Raw genomic sequence first — 25,247 nt, 5'->3', positions numbered from 1 at the left:
CTAGTGAAAACCCTTACATTAAATTTTCTTCAGGAAAAGAGAAGTTTCTCCCTCCGATATCAGTGAGCTCTGTAGGAATTTCAAAGTACACAGACATTTTGAATCAGAAAATGAGAAGGAGAGAGAGAGAGAGAGGTTGAGAAACAGCTGATATGAGAAGGGGAGTGCTTAGAGCAAACCGAGTTGCCAAAAGATATACTACACTCTGTATGACAGACTCTAGGGTCAGAAAGAGAAAGACAAATACTGTATGCTAACACATATATATGGAATTTAAGAAAAAAAATGTCATGAAGAACCTAGCGGTAAGACAGGAATAAAGACACAGACCTACTAGAGAATGGACTTGAGGATATGGGGAGGGGGAAGGGTAAGCTGTGACAAAGCGAGAGAGAGGCATGGACATATATACACTACCAAACGTAGGGTAGATAGCTAGTGGGAAGCAGCCGCATAGCACAGGGAGATCAGCTCGGTGCTTTGTTACCACCTGGAGCAGTGGGATAGGGAGCGTGGGAGGGAGGGAGACGCAAGAGGGAAGAGATATGGGAACATATGTATATGTATAACTGATTCACTTTGTTATAAAGCAGAAACTAACACACCATTGTAAAGCAATTATACTCCAATAAAGATGTAAAAAAAAAAGATATACTAGTATATTGTATGGTAAATTTATGTAGGTATTTATAATACTTAAAACAATATGACACATGTTTCTGTGGGTCCAGGGTTGGAGGGGATGGATTGTAGAGGGGGTGAATGAATTTTGGAGGAATTAGATGTGTTTCATATCTTGATTGCTTTGGTGGTTACTTAGGCTTACTTGCTCATCCAACTTCATATTTAAAAACTTTTTACTGTGTATATGTTATACTTCCTCAAAGTTGATCACATGAATAATATTATATATGGCTTGTAGTTACCTTTATTTATAGATAAATGTATCCTTACAAGTATGGGAAACATATTACCAACTTAGGAAGGGTGAGGAATGGGAGGAGGGGACATGCCCTTTGCAGTTATCCATAGCTTTTTTTTTTTTTTTTTGCGGTACGAGGGCCTCTCACTGTGGTGGCCTCTCCCGTTGCGGAGCACAGGGTCCGGACGCGCAGGCTCAGCGGCCATGGCTCACGGGCCCAGCTGCTCCGCGGCATGTGGGATCTTCCCGGACCTGGGCACGAACCCGTGTCCCCTGCATCAGCAGGCGGACTCTCAACCGCTGCGCCACCAGGGAAGCCCCATAGCTTTTTATTTCTCTATTTTATGAAAGGACCACATGTATTTAATCTGAATGTGGGTATATAAGTATCCTATTTTCTATATTATTCTATTTTATAGGACATATTTCAAATTTGAATTTAACTGCTTATTCTGATATAACTGTAAATTCACATGCTACTGTAAGAAACAATACAGTGAAACCCTTTACGTCATTTTCGTCAATAGTAACGTGTGAAAATATACTACAATAACTGGAACCAGAACATTTCCATCACTACATATATCCCTCAGGTTGTCCTTTTATAGTCACATCCACTTTCCTCCCATACATACCCACTCCCTCCTTGACTCCCGGCAATGACTGATTTGTTCTCCTTTTCTGTAATTTTGTCATTTCAAGGCTATTATATAAATGCAACCATACGGTATGTGACTTTTGGATTAGCTTTTCTTCACTCAGCATAATTTGCTGAAGATTCATCCAGAGTATTGTGTATATCAATAGTTTGTTTTATAGCTAGAGTATTTCATGGTGTGGATGGATTAAAGTTTGTTTGAATCTTCACCTGCTGGAAATCTGGGTTGTTTCCAGTTTTTGCCTATTATGGAAAAAGCTGCTATAAACATTTATTTACAGGTTTTTTGTGAAAGTAAGTCTTAAGTTCTCTGGTACAAATGTCTAAGTGTGCAATTGCTGGGTTCGATGGTAGTCCAATGCTTATTTTTGTTTTTAAGAAACTCTCAAACTGTTTTCCAGAATGTAACATTTTGCATTAACATCAGCAATATATGAATCATCCAGTTTATCTGAATCCTTGACAGCATTTGATGCTGTCACTTTTTTTTTTTCGCCATTCTAATAGGTGTGTAGGACTATCACATATGGTTTTAATTTGCATTTCACCAACGGCTATTGATGTTTGAACATATATTCAAGTGCATATTTTCAGCTGTATATCCTCTCTGGTGAGCTGTCTCTTCCTTTCTTTTGCCCACTTTCTAATTGGATTGTTCATTTTATCTAATTGGGCTGTTTATTTTTGTTGAGATTTCAGAGTACTTTATATATTCTAAATACTAGTCCTTTGTCAAACATACGACTTGAAATTTTTTTTCTCCCACTCAGTGACTTGTCTTTTCATCCCCTTAACAATACCTTTCTCAGAACAAATGTATGTAATTTTTATGAAGTTATATAGTTCAATTTTTCATTTTCTATGGATCATGCTTCTTTTGGTGTCATGTCTAAGAACTCATTAACCTTGAGTCTCAAAGATTTCCTCCTATCTTTTTTCCTAAAAGATTTTTATTTTATATTTTAGTCCATGATCCATGGTGAGTTATTTTTGTATAAGGTGTGACATTCATTTGTTTTGCCTATGAATGTCCAATTGCTTTGTCATTATATGTTGAAAAGGCTATCTTTCCTCCATTGAATTACTTTTGCACTTTTATCAAAATTAGTTGGACATATTTGTGTCTATTTCTGGGCTCTCTATTCTTTTCCATTGATCTGTCTATTTGTCTGTTGATCTATTTGTCTATTCTTCTGCCTGTACCATAGAGTGTTGATTACTGTAGCTACATAATAACCAGGTAGATCAATTCTCCCACTTTATTCTTCTTTTTCAAAATTGTTTTAACTATTCTAGTTGCCTTGATTTTCAGTATGAATGTTAGAATTATCTTGTGCATAACTGCAACATGTCTTGCTTGCATTATGATAGGAATTGAATTAAACCTATATACCAACTTGGGGAAGTTTGGCAACTTCACTGTATTGCTGCTTCAATCCATAAACACTGTATGTCTCTCCATTTGTTTAGATTTTATTTGATTTCTTTCATCAGTGTTGTATAGTTTGGGCTTACAAATCCTGTACATGTTTTGTTAGAATTACACACCTAAGTATTTCATTTTTTAAGGCATGTTAAGTGGTATTGTATTTTTAATTCCAGTGTCCATGTGTTCCTTGCTAGTGTACAGGAATCTGTGTCCTTCAACTTCACTGAACTCATTTATTAGTTCTGATTTTGTAGATTCTTTTGGAATTTCTATATAGGCAATCATCCTATCTGTCAAGAAGGACAGTTGTACTTCTTCCTTTCTAATCTGTGTCTCCCCGTATCCATGTGTGTTCTCCTCTTCTTATAGGACACCAGTCATATTGGATTAAAGTCCACCTTAATCCAGTATGAACTCATCTTAACTTGATTATATCTACAAATACCCTGTTACCAAACAAGGGCATATTCCAAGGTTCTACATTGAACTGGATTTAAATGGGATACTATTCAACCCAGTACACCTGTGTTTTCTTTTAGCCTCACGTATACCAGACTTGAAGCTAAAGTTGGAATTCAACAGGCATAGACTTAAACCCCCCTACCTGCTCTACCAAAAAAACTATGAAAGGGGAAGTCCAGTAAGTTAGAAAACTTTGCGATAGTAACTGCTTTTCTCCAACCCAAACCTTGTGGTGCTGTATCCATTGATACCAGGAAAATTCAAGTAAGGAACATAATCTTCTACCCTTATTAGGCTGTAACAAGGCTCCCCAGTATTCCTACTGGAGTGGTATCTGAGAAGGCAAGTAGGAAGCTGAAACTTTTGTCTCTACTGGTTAGCAATGAACCCTTCCCTTCACCAACCCCCTGCTTCCTCTATGTTGTCAGTGGAAACCCATGGGAAGCCTAAATTTCCATTTCCAACTGACAATAAAGAGTCACCCAACTCTCTCCACTGAGGTGGTGTCAGAGGCAGCCTAGCTGAAAGTGAAGCCTCTCACCGTTGCCCAGCAGTAATGAGACCACTGTTTTGGGGTATCAGTGGAGATTCAGGGAAAGGGACCTGAACTCTCTGTAACAAACTGTGACACCCTAGATGATCTGCTGTCTTTTTTTGACCTTTCAGAATCTCCTTATATTTGTTTTATATAAAATGTACAGGGTTTTTCAGTTGTACTTAGTGGGAGGAGTAAAAGAAAGTAAATATACTCCATCTTCCCAGCTGCACAAATCACTCCATATTTTAAGAGGAGTTTTAGATAATTTTGCTGTTTAACTTCCTCAGTAAATTTTAATGAAAGTCATAGAAAAAAGTAAAATAAATAAAAATATAGGCAGACCCTAAGCACAGGTGTTCATGTAGAGCACAGTACCAATCTAGGTGCGTAGTGCTCAGTGCCGGTCAATGGAGCTTGCTTTCTCAGATTACAGGGAAGGTCAGTTTATATACCAGGCTGCTGTCTGTGCTCTTTTCTTCTTAAGCTGTCCAGCCTTCCAGGATGGAGAGAGCAGTGCAAGCAGTTGTATCTGTATTGCTCCAAATTCTTACACAGGAACCCATAAGAGTATCTCTCTGCTTTCTTTCAGTCCAGAGTTTCAGATTTCTAAGGTTGCTTTATAAACAGCAGTGATTTTTTTATAAATGTATACTGACTTTATCTGAATCTGAAGAAGTAACAACCATTTAGCAGTATCTGAAGTACGGAGACTCAGGCTACCACTTATGCACTAGGCAATATTTTCTCCTTCATATGTTGTTCTTTGTCTCTGGTATAAACTCTTCCCAAAGTCTTTCTCAAACATTTAATGTAGACCTAACTAAACCAGGGATGGTCCAGTCTCAATTTACCAGTCACTTGATTTGCAAGATGTATTTTTGTGATGGTTAATACTGTGTCTATCTTGATCAGATTACAGGTATGCAGATATATGGTTAAGCATTATTTCTCTGGGTGTGTCTGTGAGGATGTTTCTGGAAGAGATTAGTATTGAACTGGTGGTAGAGTGAGTAAAGCAGGTTGTCCACCCCAACATGGGTGGACCTCATTTAATCTGTTGACGTCCTGAGTAGAACACAAAAGCAGAGGAAAATAAATTCTTTTTGCCTGACTTTTGCTTTGCATGAGCTGAAGCATCAATCTTCTCCTGGCCTAGGACTAGGACCTTCACCATCTAAGTTCCTGCTTCTCAAACTTTTGGACTTAGGGAAGAATTTACACCATTGGTTCTCCTGGTTCTTCATATTGGTTCTATTTTTCTAGAGAACCCTGACTACTTCAATTTTCCTTATGATGCCATTATCGGTCAAGTGGGACAGGGTATCTTTGTACAGGGTAGCTTTAATGGAGACTGTCATGGACAGAACGTTCCCCTGCTCTAAATTCATATGTTGACATCTTAACCCCCAATGTGCATTTGGAGATGGGGCCTTTTGGAGGTAAATAACAAGAGCTGATGTTATGTTAGTGGGGCCCTTGTGATGGGACTAGTGTCCTTATAAGAAGAAACACCAGAGAGTTTGCTCTCTTTCTCCACCATGTGAGGACACAGTAAGAAGGTAGCAAGGCAGAAAGAGGTCCCTCACATGAAGCCAACCCTGGTGGCACCCTGCCTCCAGAACTGTGAGAAAATAAGTTTCAGTTGTTTAAGCCACAAAGTCTAGGGTATTTTGTTTTGGCAGCCAGAGCAAACTAATACAGAGACTTTTACTTTGATCAAATCTTTCTGGGTCCTTGGCTGCCTTCACTATTCTGATTGAAAAAGTGTAAACCATCTCATAATATAGCCTGTTTTATTTCCTTGCTTTGTCTATTACCTCTCATGAAATCTGAATTCATTTCCCTGATATGTGCGTGATCTTCCCAATTACCTCTGAATTTATCAATATAACTCTTTTAGGCCTTTGTTTTTTTTCTAGACAATGAATTCCCTGTCTGATCAATATTTCCTAATCTCCATCCTCCTTTGCCTCCTTAGTCCTGGGTTTAGGACTTAAATGCCTAGAAGGACCAACCCACATGAAAAAAAATAATGAAGCAAATGAGATATAAGCAAAACAATGGGGAGTGCTGGGGGTACAGCAAATTAGAGAACGAATACTCCCCAAAAATGTGCAATGGGCACATATTCACATTGTGTTAGATCCTCCAAATTTTCAAGAGAAGCCAGAAATTCTAATTTTTAAAGGTTAGCAACTAATTTAAAAGATTCAAAAAGAATGTATGCAAGCCAGCATTATTCAGACCAAAAAATATAGGTATGAGGGCTAGATGTGGCTCTTTGGTCCCCAGTTTAGGATCTCTACTATAATCTCTTTAATGATTTCTCCCAGGAGTGCTAGGAGTTATTATGCAAGCAGTTCTGCAGGTGGCTCTTATTGATATCCCCTAGATGGCTTTGGAGATCAGGCCAATTTAAAGCCTGCTTATAGTGGAATCATGTCTCATGTCTTTTTTCAGCTCTGTCTGGCAAACAGCTCCCCCTGGCTCAAAGAATTGTTGCCCAGCTGACTGCTAGCAGCAGAGCAGGGCTCCCACAAAGAACAGAACACAGGATAATTGCCCCAATCACTCTGTCCTGGGGATGAGTCTGTCTAAGCTGAATAGTTTATGATGCCACGAGCTGGTATATAGCTCTGTATCCATCTCTGCAGTGGCGGCTGAGACCATCTGTCACGCAGAATCTGCAGACATCAATACTATTGTTACCTTAGGCACTAGGATTTTATTTTCCTCAATACTTTATTTACGTCATTGAACAATATTGAATTTTCTTCTGCCTGACTTGGGCTGTGAGATGGAATCATGAGCTGGTGCTTTAAATCGTTCTCTTGATGATTGCTTGTTTCTATTTCTGGCATCGTTTTATCTCTGAAGTACTGCTTTGGGTTTTCAATTTTGCTAGTCAGACCTGTGTTGCTCTTCACTGCGGAAGTTTAAGCAAGTCTCTGAGGCATGTCTTGCTACTTTATTCCTTGTTTCTAATGTGTCAGGCTAGGTTAGGCAGCAGCCTGCGGGGCTACAGCTTGTTTCGGGGAAAGTTTCAGAACTACGCAAGTTCTACGGGCTGATGTAGCCAAAGAAAGAAGAAAAGTGAAAAACCTTTTTAACCACCCTCTAAAAGAAAGAGAATAATACTCAGTGTTTTTGTCTTCCAAGATTTTTTTTGGCCCAGATTCATCAAACAATCATTATCTTTCCTTTACTTAACATACTTTGTCTCTTTCACTGTTGTTGAGGAAGAAAATTTCTAAACATGCTTTGGGTCTCATACTAAAGGTCATTCACTCACAGATACCTAACTGGGTTCCTCGTTAAGATTAGAACCCCTGCCATAGATTACTTCAGCTTCCTATATTTTACCTGACGTAAAATTACTTACTTATTATTATTGTCGTTGTTATCAATTATTCACTTTTTTTAATATATCTACCCTTAAAGTCTCAAAGGTGAGGAGGCTATGTGTGTCTTATTCGCCATTGTGTCCCCAGGAGAACAAATAAGTAATGTATGTCTCAGCTGAACTGATTACACTTTTATACACCCCTCTTCATATTGGATTTTTAATTTCATATAGTTCATTAACATTTAGCGCCTCTTCGCCAACCACTATTTTATAGCTGCACAGAGCAAAACAGCCCACTTTACTCCCTATGTGCAGTACTTGTTGGTCATCTTTTCTGTTTCCATCCACATATGTTTCTTCATCTCATATCTAACATATAATGTAGAGAATTTAATTATTCTATTGGTCAATAGTTTTAATATTGGCAAACACTAAAAGCTTGTTTTATATATTGTGAATGTGTGATCCAGAAATTTTAAGTTTCTAGCAATTCAGCCAAAATTTCTCTCATCTAAGAACATAGGATTATTAATTTATACTCATGAGTCTTTCATCTATTCAATTAATCAAACAAAAATAAATATTTATTTAATACTTAATATTAGTTTGCTAAGGCTATTCTAACAGAGTTCTACAAACTGAGCGGTTGAAATAACAGAAACTTCTTATCTCACAATTCTGGAGGAGAGAAGTCCAAAGTTGAGGCAGTGGTTCCTTTTGATAGCTCTGAGGAAAAGATCTGTTCCAGGCATCTCTCCTTGGCTTGTAGATGGCTGTCTTTCCCTATGTCTCCTCACATTGTCTTCCTTCTATATGTGTTTGTCTCTGTGTTCAAATTTCTCTTTTTTATAAGGACATCAGTATATTAGTTTAAGGTCCACCCTAACAGCTTCATATTAACTTGATTACCTCTGTAAAGATATCTCCAAATAAGATCATATTGTGATGGACTGGGGTTAGGAGTCCGACATATGAATTTTTAGAGGACACATTTTAAGTCATAACATACATATTATATCATTAGAACTAATGTTTAGACTCTAGGGAATTCATATTTTACATTTTTAGTTTGGGTAGACCAAACTAACACTCATTAAAGAGAAGTATATGATACAAAGAACTATACATCCAAGAGCTGAAATTGTGTAGAACATATGTTTATACTAGAGGAGTTCAGAAATTAAAAATAAAAATAGCTGTGTGCACTGGAGTAATCAGGAAGCATCCGAGACTAATAAAAATAAAAGCTTAGTAAAAATAAAGCTGGATTTTAATAAAAATAGAGTTTAGTTAAGTATAAAAGATGGAAAAAGGCATATAATGTAGGAGATATGGGTGAAAGCATAGAGATATGAATGATTAAAAATGTAAGACATATTCATGTCAGAGTGAGTAGATGATCTGGCTCAGGTAGAGGAAGTATGTTGAGGAAAAATAGGAAGGGAGGTTAAATTAGATTAAAAATGAAGGTTACGCTAGATGGAAGCTGTTTTGGGATTTGAAATCTTGGGAGCAGAGTTTACATTTTATGAGAATATGAAATAGGTAGTTCTTGAAAGGTTTTGAGCAGGAGATTGACAGTGAGTGTGGTAGAATGTAGAAATCTTCACAATCTTTTACTTCTCCCCACATCCATATACTTTGTAATGTGACTTTGCAGCCCCCCACCCCATTAGAGGGTGGAGACTATTTTCTTTTTCACTGACTCTGCTAGTCCAGTGACTTATTCTGGCCAATAGAATGTGGCCTAATTAACACCACAGCAGTTTTGACCCTGGTCTAAAATTAATGGTTGTGTATACTTTCTCTCCCTCTGTCTCTCTCTGCCTCTCTGTCTCTATCTATGTCTCTCTCTCTCTTGCGTTTTATCACCATTTGAAGAAGCCTGGTATAACTTGCAAGAGGATGAGGAACCATGTGAAAGAAATCCACCACAGGCAGGGTCATTCTTGATGACTAGTCCCCAGCAGGCCATTCATTTGCCTGCAGACAGCAGACACATGAGTGAACCCAAGCAAGATCAGCCTAGCCAGATGTAGGCTAGAAAGGCCTTCCATCTACGCACAGAATCATGAGCAATAAGAAAAACTTAATATTTAAAACATTAAGTTTTGCTGTTGTTCATTAGGCAGTATTATTGTAATAGAAAACTCAAATGGTGACATTTGATTAATTAAAGAAGGATGAATCAGGCAGCAAATATAGTATGGATTGGAGTGTTTGTGTGCGTAGGTAAGAAGTAGAGGTGGACAATTAAAGTAAGGTGTAATAGTTAAGAAACTGACCTAAGAAAGAGCTCCAACTAGGACACTAGTAATTGAGGTACATAGTAAGGCAGTCATGAAAAGCATTTTGAGAAGACTGACAAAGCTTGTGAATTAAAAAAATGGTAGGTAAGAATTAAGGAATTTTATTTTTCTTTTTGCCAAGTTTTGTAGATAAACTTTTGCTATTTCCTTTAGAGACATTTCTAAAGTGATTTTTTAATGGCTCAAATGAGAACTTTCCTTAAGCCGTTTCTTTCATCAGTTCGTCAAAATATACCTAGTGGTTTTAGGGTTCCAAGGATAAAAATTTTACCACATTCTACAAAATACATGGCCACAGTAAACTATTTTACAAAAATAAAGTCTTTGCTTGGGATGATTTGTTTAAAATATACACACCAAAGATACTCCACTGTCAGGGAAAGCAGGTGGATTTTTGTTACCGTAAAAGCTAAGAGGTTACATAAGAAAACTTTGGTCTTTCAGTTAGTAGAATTTCCACATGCTCCAGTTCCAGATTATGTCAAGGATAAAGCAAGATTAAACCATTTTCTGTCCAGTTCCTTGGCTTTCTGCCAAAATCATAGTGCTTCCTCATACCTGTCTTCTAACCTAAGCTAAATCCTTCCTACAACTGTTTTAAAGAATGTGATATCCTAAGAGGGAAGGATCTTATAAAACAAGCATAGGAAGCACAGCCACATACATAACAACAATGAGAACATGTACTGTTTTTTTTTCTTTAATGGTCAAGGGTAACAAGAAGTGAAGATAAAATTTTGAATATTTGGATAGTTTAATGTTCATGAACATATGTGTCAAGGATAAAAGGGCAATCTTTTTTAAAACATTATTTTAAAACATATCTCATCAGGTAATTAGGTAATTTTACATTATTTAGGTCTATGTTAACATATATAATATAACTTTCTTTCACCAAATCTTAGAAAACTTATGATGTCTTGTTCATAAAAACTCCTCTCAGGCAAAGCATCCATTAAAACAGAGAACAAACAAGTGGTTGCCAGAGGGGAGCGGTGAGGTGAAAAGTGAAATACGTGAGGGAGATTAGGAGGTACAAAGTCCCAGTTACAAAATAAATGTCATGGGGATGAAACATACAGCATGGGAAATATAGTCAATAATTTGTAACATCTTTGAATGGTGACAGATGACAACTAAAAAATGTATCACGGTGATCCTTTTTTACTGTATAGAAATGTTGAATCACTATGTTGTGCACCAGGAGCTATCATAGTGTTGTAGGTCAATTAAACTTAAAAAGCAAACAAACAAATAAAGAAACTCATAGAAAAGGAGATCAGATTTGTGAAGTGGTGATGGGGAGAAGGGGAATTGGATGAAGGTGGTCAAAAGGTACAGACCTCTACCTATAAGATAAATAAGTGCTAGGGATGTAATGTACAATACAATAAATATCATTAACACTGCGCTAGCTTATATATGAAAGTTGTAGGAGAGTAAATCCTAAGAGTTCTTATTACAAGGACAAATATCTTTTTCTTTTTCTTTTCTTTCGTATCTATATGAGATGATGGCTATTCACTAAACTTGTGATAATCATTTCATGATGTATGTAAGTCAGATCATCATGCTGTACATCTTAAATTTATGCAGTACTGTATGTCAATTGTATTTCAATAAAACTGGAAGAAAAAATAAAAATAAAACAAAAATCAATAAATTTAGGTAAAAATTAACGAGTGAAGAGGAACAGATAAAGTGGAAATGATGTCGTCTTTGTCTCCCTTTGGTTCTTTAGTTCTTGTGATTCTCCAAAGATCTACATCTATACATCAGCTTTTATTTTGTTCAACAGATGTGCTGTTTAAAGACGACAATGTGGAGACATCAGAGTCCTAATGAGTCAGGTGATAATGCATGTAACTTTCACACAGTTCTGCATCACTGTGAAGGATTCTTGCTGAGAAGCCTTACATAATTAATAACTGATACCAGTATACAACACTAACCTATCATTGGATCTGCCTTTGTATGCTTTATTTGAATTAAGTTACTAGAAGTAGCTTGAAGATCTTCTGTTTTTGACTTGTGTTTATTTTATGATCCACCATTTCTTTTTTGTTACAGATGAGAACTTTATATGGAAAGGACTAATTGCCATGACTTTTGCTGATGAAAGGACTGATATATTTGTAAAGCTTGCTCCCAATAATATGTGATGATTAACAGACACACACACACACACACACACACAGAGATCATATTTTTTCATATTAGTAATATAGAATTATTTCCAAGACTTCCCATCTATTTACTTATTCTTTATGTTCCAATTTTTACTTATGAAAGTTTCAGTATCAACAGACAAAACTATAACTAAGCTTTAGCAGTTAATTTTTCTTTCTATAAATGTATGTCTTCTGTGGTTGATAATGTACATGAACTTTTATTTATATAGGAGATAGGCACTTGCCCATAATGTCGTAAGCATGTATTGTTTAAGCAATCACAAATTATTTTCATATGTAATTTTTACAATAATGTATGAGATACAATGGGAGATACAAAGCCAATTGATAAGATTGTGTCAGATGTCATTTTATTTTACTGAGACCTGTTGGCTTTTCAGATTTTTAGTAGATTCAAGGTTTCTTTTCTGTTATGTTATGATATATGTTCTTAAAGGCTAGGCAACTATAACTTATTTGTGGATATATCCAGTGAAATCCTCTGGAATATTTTAAATATTGTTAAGATATAGTCATTTCTTCTTTCAAATTGTCTTATACGTGTCCCTTCCTCTTAAATCATGGAGGTGTAATTACTGTAATCGAAATCTGTATTATCACTCACTTAAATTTCCACAACAGTTTCATGATACTTGGTCCCCATTATCTGACTCATCTTACAGATCCATCCAGCATAGAATGCCTACTAGGTCGTTTCTGTAAAAACTGCCAAAAATAGTCATTCTAAACACAACTTTCATTGTGACTGTCTTACTCAAGAACCAACATTCATTTAAAATTATTTACTGTATAATATCCATGCTCTTTTGCATGATTTTCAAGCTATTACAACCCAACCCTAAACACAGGCCTTGGCCTCACACCAGGCCATGCCCTCTCATGACTGGGGCTTTATCAGACTCCTCTTCTTCAGGTGCCACACCCATCTGTACCACTGGAATTCTTTCCTGGGTTTCCTCCTTAAAGTGGTCTTCCTTCTCACCTCCATACACACCCATCCAAACTCTACAGATATTTGCAGACGTGCCATCTCTTCACAAAACACACTCACAAACCAGTATTAATTGCTCTTTCAGTTCTCCAAACAAACATCTGTATAGTCAGAACCTTGACAATAAACTGTTTTTATTTTATTTTTTAATAGATTTTATTTATTTATTAAAATTAATTATTTTATTTATTTTTGGCTGCATTGGGCCTTTGTTGCTGCATGCAGGCTTTCTCTAGTTGCAGCAAGCGGGGGCTACTCGTCATTGCGGTACACAAGCTTCTCACTGCGGTGGCTTCTCTTGTTGCGGAGCACGGGTTCCAGTAATTGTGGCATGCAGGCTCCAGAGCCCAGGCTCAGCAGTTGTGGTGCACAGACTTAGTTGCTCCGTGGCATGTGGGATCTTCCAGGACCAGGGCTTGAACCTGTGTCCCCTGAATTGGCAGGTGGATTCTTAACTACTGCGCCACCTGGGAAGTCCAAACTGTTCATTTAGATGTGATGGTTTTATCTCTTCTATTAATCTGTGATTAAGGATATAGCAAAGACACTTTCTGACCTAATTATTTTGTAAAGTTGAGTTTTTAATAGTGATGGTGCTAAATCATATCCTCGGTCATTGATTAACTGATAAGTGACCAAGTTTTCTGGCATTGATGTTCTATGATTCAATGATTCAAAACCACTTGCCTCCATCTTTAGAAAATATTAGCTTCAAAATTCTGCCCAGCCTACAGCTGTCCCCCTTCTGCTCTTTCACTGCAGGGGGCCCAGGTTCAATCCCTGGTCGGGGAACTAAGATTCCCCCAAACCGCACAGCACGGCAAAAAGAAAAAAAAGAAAAAAAAAGAAAAGAAATGAGGTTACTGCAGGGGTTGCCTATGCACTGATAACTGAACTTGGAATGTTTTAGCAGGATATATTCTGAAATATTTTAAATTGTGAATAATTCTGCAGTCTCTGGATCTCTGGGCTGCAGCTGCATTGAGGAATCATTAGTTGTATGACCACTACAGAGACATGAGACCAGCAAAATATAAAATTTGAGAGACCCTAAAGCCAACTAAACTCATCCTTCTCGAGAGCAAAATACATCCCGGGGACTTGAGAAGCTCTGTCTGATGAATTCGGGATTCTTGGATATGGTATATGCTACTGCTTATTTTTTGTATCCTTTGTGAATCTCTGCAAGGCTTGTATTTTATGTGAGTCTGTTTGCTGATTTGGACATCTGTGATGCAATTTGTACAGTGTTTTACTTTTTGAAAATTAAATCTTTATAAAAGTCTTGTGGGGTAGGTAGAACATATCATTAGCCACGTTTTATAAAGGAACATGCTAAGGTGATGATAGTAGAGGAGGAAATCTAGAGCAGTAGCAACTACTTATTTAGCTCTTAGTATATATCAGTGTGCTAGGCCCTTAATTAACTCATTTATTTTGCAGCTATCCAGCATGCAGAGGACTATTTACTTGAAACTAATAAAGCTTAAGCTTCATAATCCTCTTTCACAGGCACCATCTAAGACCTTAGAGAGCTCCTAGAAATATGTTCATGTGGTCATATGATTGGTAAAATTTGCCAAAGATTCTTTAACCGTGATCAGCTAAGAACATAGTCTATCCACTCCAACTTCCCCTTGGCATTCTTTCTTGTATTGGGTGGTGTGGAAGGAAACTGTAACGAGGAAATTTAATTAGGGATTCTTTTACTTGGGGTTTGTGGAATATGCTTACATGATGGAATATAATTATGTGGCTTGCGGTTATTATTTACTTATAATTAATGCCAGTATTCCCAGTATAGAAATGGCTTTCTGGAATAACCCTATCACCCACTGTGTTATGATAATGAAACAGAATTTATACCATAGTATGCATGTGTCTTATGGTGCCCAGAATCTGAAATCTAGTGATAGTGGAGGAGCAACAAGGTAAAAAATGTATAGAATCAGAGGCTATTCTGTGGAAAAGCCTCACAAATTTATACTGTGAAGTATAGTATGAAGGAAATATAAAAGAGCTTTTCCTGAATTTAAAATAATCTAAAATTTAAAAATACTCACCAATAACAGAATGTGACACTGAAACATCTCTAAGCTATTGATAATAAGAATTTTTAACCTAACATGTTAGAGAAACTTATTATTTCTATAAGAAATTTAAATTATAAAATTCTCATTTGAAGAGGCACTCAGAGATTGCAGCCAAAATACATAAATAAATAAGTAAACAAATAACCACATGGATAAAAGTGTTACAGAAGTACTTCAGAGAATTAATTAATAAAAACAATATTTTCTTGGATGTTCTGATATTTTTGGTATAGGTCCAGTTTTTAATTTAATGATTTGTTATAATATCTTTACTTCTTCTAAATAGTAATTTTTGTATTTTTTATTTGTAATTTTGTATTTTTTTTTTAAAGAGAATTGTACCAAACTTTACGTGCATCAGGCCCAAGACTTACCCATGCCTGCAAGGTCAATAATACTCTCCATAATTTACACATGAATAACTTATACATGCTGGGCCAAGACTAGAATGTTGTATAATATGCTTTTTCCTTTCCACTAGCTTCCTTTTGTCCAGACTGAATCAAGTATAAGAGAGAGAAAAAAATTTGATACTATACATGAAGGGTATAGAAAAGGATAGGTGAATTAGTTATTTATGCATTAATTCTACTGAGTGCCAAATTTGAAGCCATTTTTTTAAATGGACAAATGCAGCTTCCCCAATGCAGGTCAATATGCAAAATATTCTCTCATTTTTATGCATTCGTTAAAGTAAATACTCTGTTGTATGGGACTCCTCTTGATAGACAATATTATTTTATGTATGATGTAGAGATTATATTTCAAATAAAAGTTCTGGAAATTCTTTTAATGCTGAAATTGTGAACATATGTTTGAGACTTTGTAAAACATTTAATTATGAAAAACATTTCTTTGAAATTTTAAATATACCCTATCTTTATTTTGTTAATAGAGTATTACCATGTGGTGTTTTTATTTTAGAAATGTGGAGAATTTAAACAGCTAATCTCTGAAGGATAATATTCTTTTTCAAAAGTGTAAAACTATTCTAACCTGGATGGTCAAGAAACAAAACTGAAAGCCTTTTCTGCAATAGAGAGTAATTTAAAACATGTTTAAGAAAGAGAATGACCAATCCAGGTAGACAAGACTTGAGTTTATTTATACGATTCATATCTCCCTTCTTGAAAGGACATTTACAAACTTGATTTCAAAAATAAAAGAACTTCTGAATGACAAATGTTCACGTTTTAATTTCAATATTACAGGTATGTTCTTTTGTGATAAATTATCAGTTGAAAATGTTCCAGTGAAATCTGCTATCAATTAACTTAACACTTCATATAAGAAATAATAAAACATTTATTTTCAAGTCTTACATATATTACTTAAAATAGATACAAAGTTCAGTGTGTAATTTTAAAATTTCACTGCTATTTCAAGCTACCTGAAAGAAAATGCCTTAGTGGAAAAAAATGTTTTGATTGTTTTTACTAAGTATGACTTTTAAAACAAGCACTGTTAGTAACAGTCCACCCATATGTTATTTAGCAATTAGGTAGGTCAAATAATGCATGATATTATCTTGAAAGAAAAGAAATAATAGTTGTTGGGCAGGTGCAGGTAAAATAATATTTGGAGACTATTATAATATGCAACTTAGAATCAAATTCAAGAAATTGATTAAAAATATAACATTGAACAAATTCATAAATAATTGTTTAGTTTCCATCTTTTAATATTAACCTCACTGGTTGAAGCACACTGAAGACAATAAGATAAGGTAGTAAAAAAACTGTACATCTGATTGATTGCTTGATGGAGGCATCAATTTGTTAAAACAGCTTCTCATACATATTTTCCTGTCCAAAAATATAAACTTGCTTATTTTCCACATATACAAGTATCCTGTGAAATCCTGGACTCTGAAAAGAAAAAGGTTGAGGTATAGCATTGAATAAAGCATTAAAATGTATGATGTTTTTGGCTGAAATTCAGCAAAATTACGAACAGTAGAGAAGAGTTGATCGGAGTGTGCTTCCAAAAGTCTTCCAGGTTTTGCCCTCTGAGAAATTTGTTGGCGACATCAAATAATTGAACTCTTCAACATCAATATATACAAAGGCATTTTATTATTCATCAAAGAAAGGGAATTAGAGTCATCAGAAATTGCAACTTTATTTTTTCATGATACATGCATTTATTGCCATCATAGTTCTGCAGTTGTCATAAAATTAGAGTCAGATGGAATTCAGAGACACATGCAAGTTTTGGAAATGGACACATAGATAACAGTATAGAACTGTACATAAAATAATTACAATTTATTAAACACACTGTTTTAGCACATCCTTGATGGATGGGAATGAGCACCATGTCTTTTATGAATATATATTTTTCTCTTTTTTTTTTCTACAGCACCAAAGAAATCCAAATAGGAAAAGAAGAGATGAAAATTGGGAATCAAGAATAAGGCCTGTTTCCATCTTAGCCACACTATCTTATATTTTTATGATTTTCAAAGCTTTTTTCATGTGATTCTGCTCCCACAAGGGCATCGATATTTCCTAATTGGTACATATATACGTAGCAAGTTATTTTCTACACCATTCTTATTCAAAACTTGCATGTGGCATAAAATGGGTTGGTGGCACCAAGGTATATTTTCTGTTGATTTCATATGTTCTTTGTCCTAATCTTAGCCAAGAAAACAAACAGGACCAACTTCAAATCCAAACTTCTGATTCTGATCACCAAAGTCATTGATCATTACATCAACGATAGGTACTTGGTCAATTTTTGGTGTATTGATTTCAATCACAGTCTTTTCATAGCCTTTTCTGGACTGTAAAGTTAAGCAGAAATAAAAAGTTATACAATCATTTTATATTTTTAAGATATGTTATTTTTTCTTAAGCTTCTGAGTGGACATAAGAAGGTAAGAAAGAAGAGAGTGGAAAACAAATTTGCCATTATCTTTGTAGTAATTACAATCTTCTTGTAATCAATCTTCAAGTAATCTTCTTGTTATCACTGATGTCATATGTAGTTTTAAGTTTTGAAAGTTGACCGTATTTAATACTTAGCCATAATTACTCAAGATAACGCTCTAATATACTGCACAGTTGGAGAGAATCTTACTAAACTGAAAAATACATTTTAACATGAAAACTGATATTGGTACTGGGTCATACCCTTACATAAATAATATATCCTTACCATTATTATAATAATTCTATATGTATATATACACACACATAAATATATATGTATATATACACACAGACAAATTTGCTAAGAAAAATTTGAACGCAGTATAGGAATTACAATGCAAGAAGTCTAAAGCTGAAGCATTTCTATTGCTATGTATTAATTTTATGAATAATTATCAATACATTATATTGGGAAATCCTAAATGCTTTCTCCTTTTACATGCATTATGGTCTCTTCTTTGATCTATGTGTAACCTACTCACTTTGTTTATTTGTAATTGTGACTTCTCTTCACTCATCAGCTAAGACAATAAGCTTTTTAGGATGCTCTATTGGTCATTTGCTCTTACGAAATTACCATATGTGTGAGAAAGACAGTTCCAGAGGATAAAAATAGCAAAATGATAATAACTGACTAAATTGTTGTAACATAGTACCAATAAGCATGCCCCTATAAGCAAAATACAGAGGTAAGAATTATCTATGGTATAAACAGCATAATGATGATTCCTTTATCTGTCATGTTAGAGTCATGAATTAAGGAGGCAAATGAAATAAGGCTCTTGATTTTTTTCTTTTTTTTCATTTCAGGAGTATCTAGCTGTAATAGTATTCAAATATCAGGAATAATTCCATAAAAATAATATACGATCCGAGACTACCTTCTCTTATGACTTTTAAAATGTGTCTATATGTATGTTCCAGAGATTCTGTGTCTCTGTGTGTGTTTGTGTGTGAATATTAGTGGTCTCTAATATACTGTACTTTAATATGTCAGCGTTAAGCATCAAATCTTAATAACAATTGACATCCACTTCATGACAGAAATCTGACTTAGGGCCAAAGTGGAATGGTTACACACTGCTTCTCACCTCTGTGAAAGAAGGCAAGCAGAGATTATACTCACCGCACAGCCATCATATAAGGCTTTGATGTAAGGGTTGTTGTCATAGGACATCTCCTCATCATTCGATCCCAGGAACCGAAGTGCTTTGTCATAGCTTCCTGATGACACATCGTACCAGGCTGCTGACTGATGACAGCTGTAGGTGAAATTTTGCCGAGCAGAAGCAGTCAGCAGTTTCAGGAATGTCATTTGCACCATATTAATGGAATTGCCTTCCACATCTAAATATGAAAGCTGGGAATAAGAGAATAAAGAGACACATAAAGACTCTTTTACTCTTTTCTGTTGTAAAAGAATAAAATCACTGTCAACAGTGAACTGTGATCCCAGAAGCATGTGGATGCATCAATAGACCCATTTTCACTTAATGAAAGAAAGTATGCATTGAGAGTCAGAAGACCCAGATATAGGACTTTATGAAATCAGGATGTACTCCCACCTTAGGTACTGTCAGCAATACTTATTTTGGAAAAAAATCACTTTACTTCTATATATACTTCAGTTTCCTAATCAGTCAGTAAGTATTACAAAAAATGCCTTTGTTTCCAAGAAATCTATCATTATATTTGTGTAACTTTTTTTTTGTCTGTTTTTTTTGTTGTTGTTGTTTGTTTGTTTTTGCGGTACACGGGCCTCTCACTGTTGTGGCCTCTCCCATTGAGGAGCACAGGCTCCAGACGCGCAGGCCCAGCGGCCATGGCTCACGGGCCCAGCCGCTCCGCGGCATGTGGGATCTTCCCAGACCGGGACACAAACCCGTGTCCCCTGCATCGGCAGGCGGACTCTCAACCGCTGTGCCACCAGGGAAGCCCTATTTGTGTAACTTTTTAAATAATAGAGTGGTAATATAGTAAAAATGAAAACTGAGGAATCTCAGTGCAATGCAAAGGTTAACTATTTTTATGTTGTTTGATTTCACCTATTTTCCTAATGTATCTACTTGACAAATTTTTCAACATGTTCTTGAATTTTTCATTTTGGCGGCACAGTCTTCAAAGAGGTTTTTGGTCTTCAAATTTTCAGCACAGACCTGCTTGTTTGTCTGTTCTCGGATGATGTACTTATATTCATCATTGTATCACCAGCACCAAGCATATTGCCCAAGACACGCAAGTGAATATTTGTTGTTCAGGAAATACTTATTTTGTATTTAGAGCAGGAAAACAGTCTTAACTGCAAATTATTAAGAACTCATTTGTCAAGCTCATAATTTGTTTTATTGGATATAAATAAACTATCTGGGATCAGCTGAAACATAAACCTATATTTAAAAAAAATTAAGAAATTCGCCCAGATTATAGATTCACTCAATATAAAGGCAGTTATCTGTGACTTTCCTCCTTTTTGTTGATTCTACTTAATTCTTACTGATTAACAGTTCAGATGATGAAGATCCTTGAGAGGTTGGAGAAAAAAAAACAACAACAACTGGGAAATCCACTCTAAGGAAAACAAAACAAAACAGCAAAAAATAAAACCACACACAGAGTTCTATCTGTGCATGTATCTTTATCTCATACAAAGATACAAATGTAACATGGTTATTTAATATGTGACTGGAAGACTGAACTAGACAGTTACGTCAAGTGGAGAACTTCACTAATATGATAGGTTCTTATAGGATAATAACTGTGTAAATAGTCATCAATGGAAAATAATACCTTTTTTAAAGAATGTTAAGCTATTGAATAATTATCTGAATAACTGAAAAACATTCATTTAAATACATTATAATTAACATTTTAAACACATATATATTTTTAAACAGCTTTTAAATGCAAATTTAGTTTTGGCATCCAATTTTAAAATCTCTATAGAATGATTGATCACTAACTGGTAATTGTATGGAAATATTTAAGTAAACTTGTGCTACAATACGTAAAAGGTCAGGTCAGTCAGTTAACTTTATTTCCAGATGTAACTATCGGAAAAAACATTTCACATTCCAAAAGTTCTTACTGAAATTGCAAACAAAGAATAAATTAGTTTTCAAGTATAGCGGAAGTGAAATAGGGTCAGAGATACTAAATAGACATTATATTTTCTATATCTGATATTTCTAACATAATCCATTTTTATGATATCTATCTCAGGTACTTAGGGAAATGCACACTTTATTTGATCTTAATATTTTAGTAAATTTAATATATTTCCATTTATTTTGATACAAAAATTTTAGACTTCTCTCTAAAATACCAAAGTGGTCTAAGAGGGAGGTGGGAGGAATTGGGAGATTGGAATTGACATATATACACTACTGATACTATGTATACAATAGATAACTATGAGAACCTACTGTATAGCACAGGGAACTCCACTCAATGCTCTGTGGTGACCCAAATGGGAAGGAAATTCAAAAAAAGAGGGGATATATGTATACGTATAGCTGATTCACTTTGCTGTACAGTAGAAACTGACACAACATTGTAAAGCAGCTATACTCCAATAAAAATTAAAAAAAACAAAGAAACGGCCAAAGAAACACAAAGTGGTCTAAGATTTAGATAGAGCAAACTAGGGAATACATGGAATCCTGCTTTGTATAATTTAGACATTCACAGTAAGGGTCTAGAGATTATATAATTTGAACTTGTATTATGTAAGAGCTTCAAAATAAACCACTTCATGCTGAGGTAATAACATACCAGTTTTCCTCTCTTAAATTCACTAAACCAGCTTCTTGGTTTCTCCTTTGGCCATGATGAAATTCTTACCTGTTGCAAAGGAACAGGAAAATTTGAAAGTAGGTTAAAATTATGAACAGTATTGTTTATGTATATATCAGTAATTTTCAGTAAGACTAGGATGCTAAAGAGTTTTTAAAATGGTCTATCCTGGATTATACAAGATAAGGTAAAAAGCAAAACTTGAGATAGATGTTGTGAATTCCAGTTTAGTGAAGACTGAGTCATTTTTTTTTCCTGTTTTCTTTAATTGCTCAAAAAGAAGGGGGTGGGAAATAACTTGGTAAAGGCATACTAAGGGTTGGCTGTAGGGGACATGGATGGAACTCTTAGGTAACCCCTTGCAAAGGAAACCCTCACAATGCCAGTTGGCATCTGCCATCAAGGCAGATACCTTGAGTATTTCACAACCAAGGGAGGCATCCTGAAGCATCCAGCTAGTAACTCAGGGTGGGATGCTATGGAAAAGTCATTGGCAGGAAGCAAGCCCATTATTCCCTGCTGGAGAAAATGTTTAGAATCTTTCATAGATCTGAATTTATTGTTTTGCTTTACAAAGATCAGCAAAAATAAAGGTATATAAGCCTCACTAGGTATATAGGCCTCACTATAGGGAATTTGAGTAATCCTGTAAGGGGAAGCATTTCCATTTTCCCACATTTCTTTGTGGGTTAGAGGAGCTTTATTCTGCTTCCCCAAATGCAAAGTGTGGTTGGGAAACAGAAATTGCTTTGTCTCCTGCCCCTACTACCCATCCTTCACTTACAAACTAAATGTCTCTCCTAAAGAGATTACACACTTAAAGCTACTTCGTCTTAAGGAGTTTCCGTGCCTCTGCATGCCTACGCCACTTCCTAAGAAGAATGTGATTTACTAAAACAATACAAATAACGTCAAAATTTCCCACCTATAAAATGTTTGGAGAATGTAATTATGCTAGTGAAAAATCTTTCCTTATACTAATAATTTGCCTGTAGCTTTAAAGGTAGAGCTCACATGTATTAATACTGCTAGGTGAAAATCAAGGAATGTGCTTGAAGAAACTAAACATTTAAAATGTACAAAAGTGCAGGGAATACTCTTATTTTATGTGAAAGAATCATTCTTTATAAAGTTGTGTATTTTGAGCATAATACACAGCTGTGAGTTCTACCACGTGGTAATTGGAAAGAATACTATGCATGCACTAAAATCTGAGAATCAGCTGTGCTGTGTCATGGAAAGCCATAGAATTTTAGAGAGCAAACAGGTGCATAAAGAATACATCTGGGTAAAAAATAAGAAAAGAAGTATTTGTCAACTCTGTCACTTTGGTGTCTTATTCATATTTATGCAAATGAAATGCTCTAATTACCCTGTAAGAAAAGCAGATAAATGAAAATATGACAGTATAATTTTCCTGTTTAGTTCAATATTGCAAAAACATGGCAGGAACTGTCAACAGTCACCACCAAAACAGATTGGTACTTACTCCCTCTGACTTTCTGTCTGGATAAATGCAAGTCTCACCACCAGAAGTGAAATTACAGTAAACTTTGAAGGAATCTCCTGAGCAACCTTGGTTAGGATCAATCCAATATTCACCTGCAAGTAGGAAAGAATATGTCATATACAAATACATTTATACCCCAAACTAAATACATTATATACCAAATTTTATTAAAGAAATAAGGAAAAATGAATATACATTCATCTTTTTCCACATGAATCACTTTTATGTTTTTGGTCATATTGAGGTACATGTTTGAATACTTAAAGAGCAACCCTTTGTCTTTGCCAAATGCTCCCATACGCTCTGCCTGGAACTTCCTTTTTTTAAAATCTTAGCATGCCTATTACTTTTAGGTTTCAGCTTAAATGCCACCTCCTCAAATATTAACATTCTCTTATCCATGTGTAATAAATTGCAAGTACATTAGGATGAGATACACCTGACTCTAAATACCATATGTATTATTTACTACTTAAGTAATCTGAGTATAATAATCAATATATTTTTCCTTGATTTATTTATCTGTAATGATGGAGGTGAGAGTATCCACTTAGCCTCAAGTATCATAATTTTGCATTACTTTACAGGAAAAACTTCATGCAGTAAGTGCACTCCCCCTTTGAATGGGCTCCTAAGAAGAAAGTCTATTTTATATATTTAAATGCAGTTTGCTATTAATTCTATTATCTAAATGGTACAGAACAAATTTTATCATGTGAATGACCATGACGGTTAATTTGGTGTTAGGTGAGTAAAGATGGTAAGTAGTGGGCTGACAAAATGTTATCCCTTAAGTAATAGACAATGGAGCTTTTATTAAACAAGAATTATTGGGATACAGACTTGATATACATGTGATGATTACTTTGCTTGCCTCTTACCATTTTTCATGCTGCCACTTCATTTCAAATATGAATTTGAATTATGTCAATCCACTGATTGTGAACTTTGAACAACTTAAAAGCTCCAACTGCTTAGCTTAGTACTGGAACTCCTGAAAATCTAATGCCAGTTTGCTTTTTGAAATAAATTCTTTAACAAAAAATTTACACTTTTTCTGATCGCGCCACTTATAAGTTCACATCTGGAACAAATTGAAATTCACAGGAAAAATTTATAAAAGAAAATAAAAATCATCAAAGATTTTACCAACTGGAATAGCCATTCTTAATCTTTGATATTTCTTAGGGTTTTAAAAAATATATAATTTTGAATTATATGGTAAGCATTATTTTTATCTTGTCTTATTCAGTCAACATTGTTACTAAATATTCTTTCAAGTAACATATACTTAATTACTAAGATACCTTTATGGCTTCATGCCATTTCAGCTTGCAAAAGATTTCATAGGAACCCTCTAATTTTGGAGAGCAGAGGAAATCTGTATCTGTCATAATTTGCTATTATAAATATTTATGGTTTACCTGTCTCCATCATTACACAATAGTAGCCCGAGGGCATTATTCTTTATATTTATCTGTGAATCTCTGCATGAATAACAGTGCCTGGCACCAATAAGTTAATAAATAAACATTTAATTGTAATTAATTAAAATTTAATTAATTAAAGAATTAATAAAGCTAGTTAATATATGGAAAACACAGGGAACTATAGTCCATAGTGAGCTTTCCATCCCCAAAATTTACAAAATTTTTTTCTTGACTGCTCAGGTTCTAATTAATCACACGTTGTTTTATATTGTCAGTACAGGCTGTCATCTTTTACATTTGATTTTCAGTCACATATGTATGATTATATTAGCTAGATCAGAAGTTTGGGTCATTCTCCTTATAACTCACTGAATTAATGTGAAACTAAATGTATCTTTTTCAAATAAATATATTATAAATTTGAATACATTTGATAGCAGTTTGTAAAGCACCCTTAATAATTAACTGTGTTTTCCTTTTAACGGGCTGTGCTTAAGATAGGAGATTTTTTCTTTTTCTTTTTTTTTTTTTTTCCCCGGTACGTGGGCCTCTCACTGTTGTGGCCTCTCCCGTTGCGGAGCACAGCCCGACGCGCAGGCTCAGCGGCCATGGCTCACAGGCCTGGCTGCTCCGCGAAAT

The 25,247-nt window shown here is 35.1% G+C and overlaps 1 protein-coding gene across 1 annotated transcript in view; it reads right to left on the bottom strand.

Annotated features, from left to right (window-relative positions):
- Window positions 1-15,682: 15,682 nt before the first annotated feature.
- Window positions 15,683-25,247, bottom strand: part of COL11A1 (collagen type XI alpha 1 chain) — a 196,802-nt gene continuing 187,237 nt past the window's right edge. Inside the window, exons 65-68 of the mRNA XM_089918904.1 lie at window positions 23,158-23,270; window positions 21,648-21,716; window positions 19,003-19,236; window positions 15,683-17,728 (exon numbers count right to left, since the gene is read on the bottom strand). Of these exons, the coding sequence (XP_089775030.1) occupies window positions 17,582-17,728; window positions 19,003-19,236; window positions 21,648-21,716; window positions 23,158-23,270 (563 nt within the window). The 3' untranslated portion in view covers window positions 15,683-17,581. The remainder of the gene's footprint in view (window positions 17,729-19,002; window positions 19,237-21,647; window positions 21,717-23,157; window positions 23,271-25,247) is intronic.

The sequence above is a fragment of the Delphinapterus leucas genome, chromosome 1, assembly GCF_059928025.1.
Source record: "Delphinapterus leucas isolate spDelLeu-1000000601 "Yukka" chromosome 1, BTC_Dleu_Yukka2, whole genome shotgun sequence".
NCBI lineage: Eukaryota > Metazoa > Chordata > Mammalia > Artiodactyla > Monodontidae > Delphinapterus > Delphinapterus leucas.
Note: the sequence above shows the minus strand (reverse complement) of the source record. Positions and strands in the feature narration are given on the sequence as shown.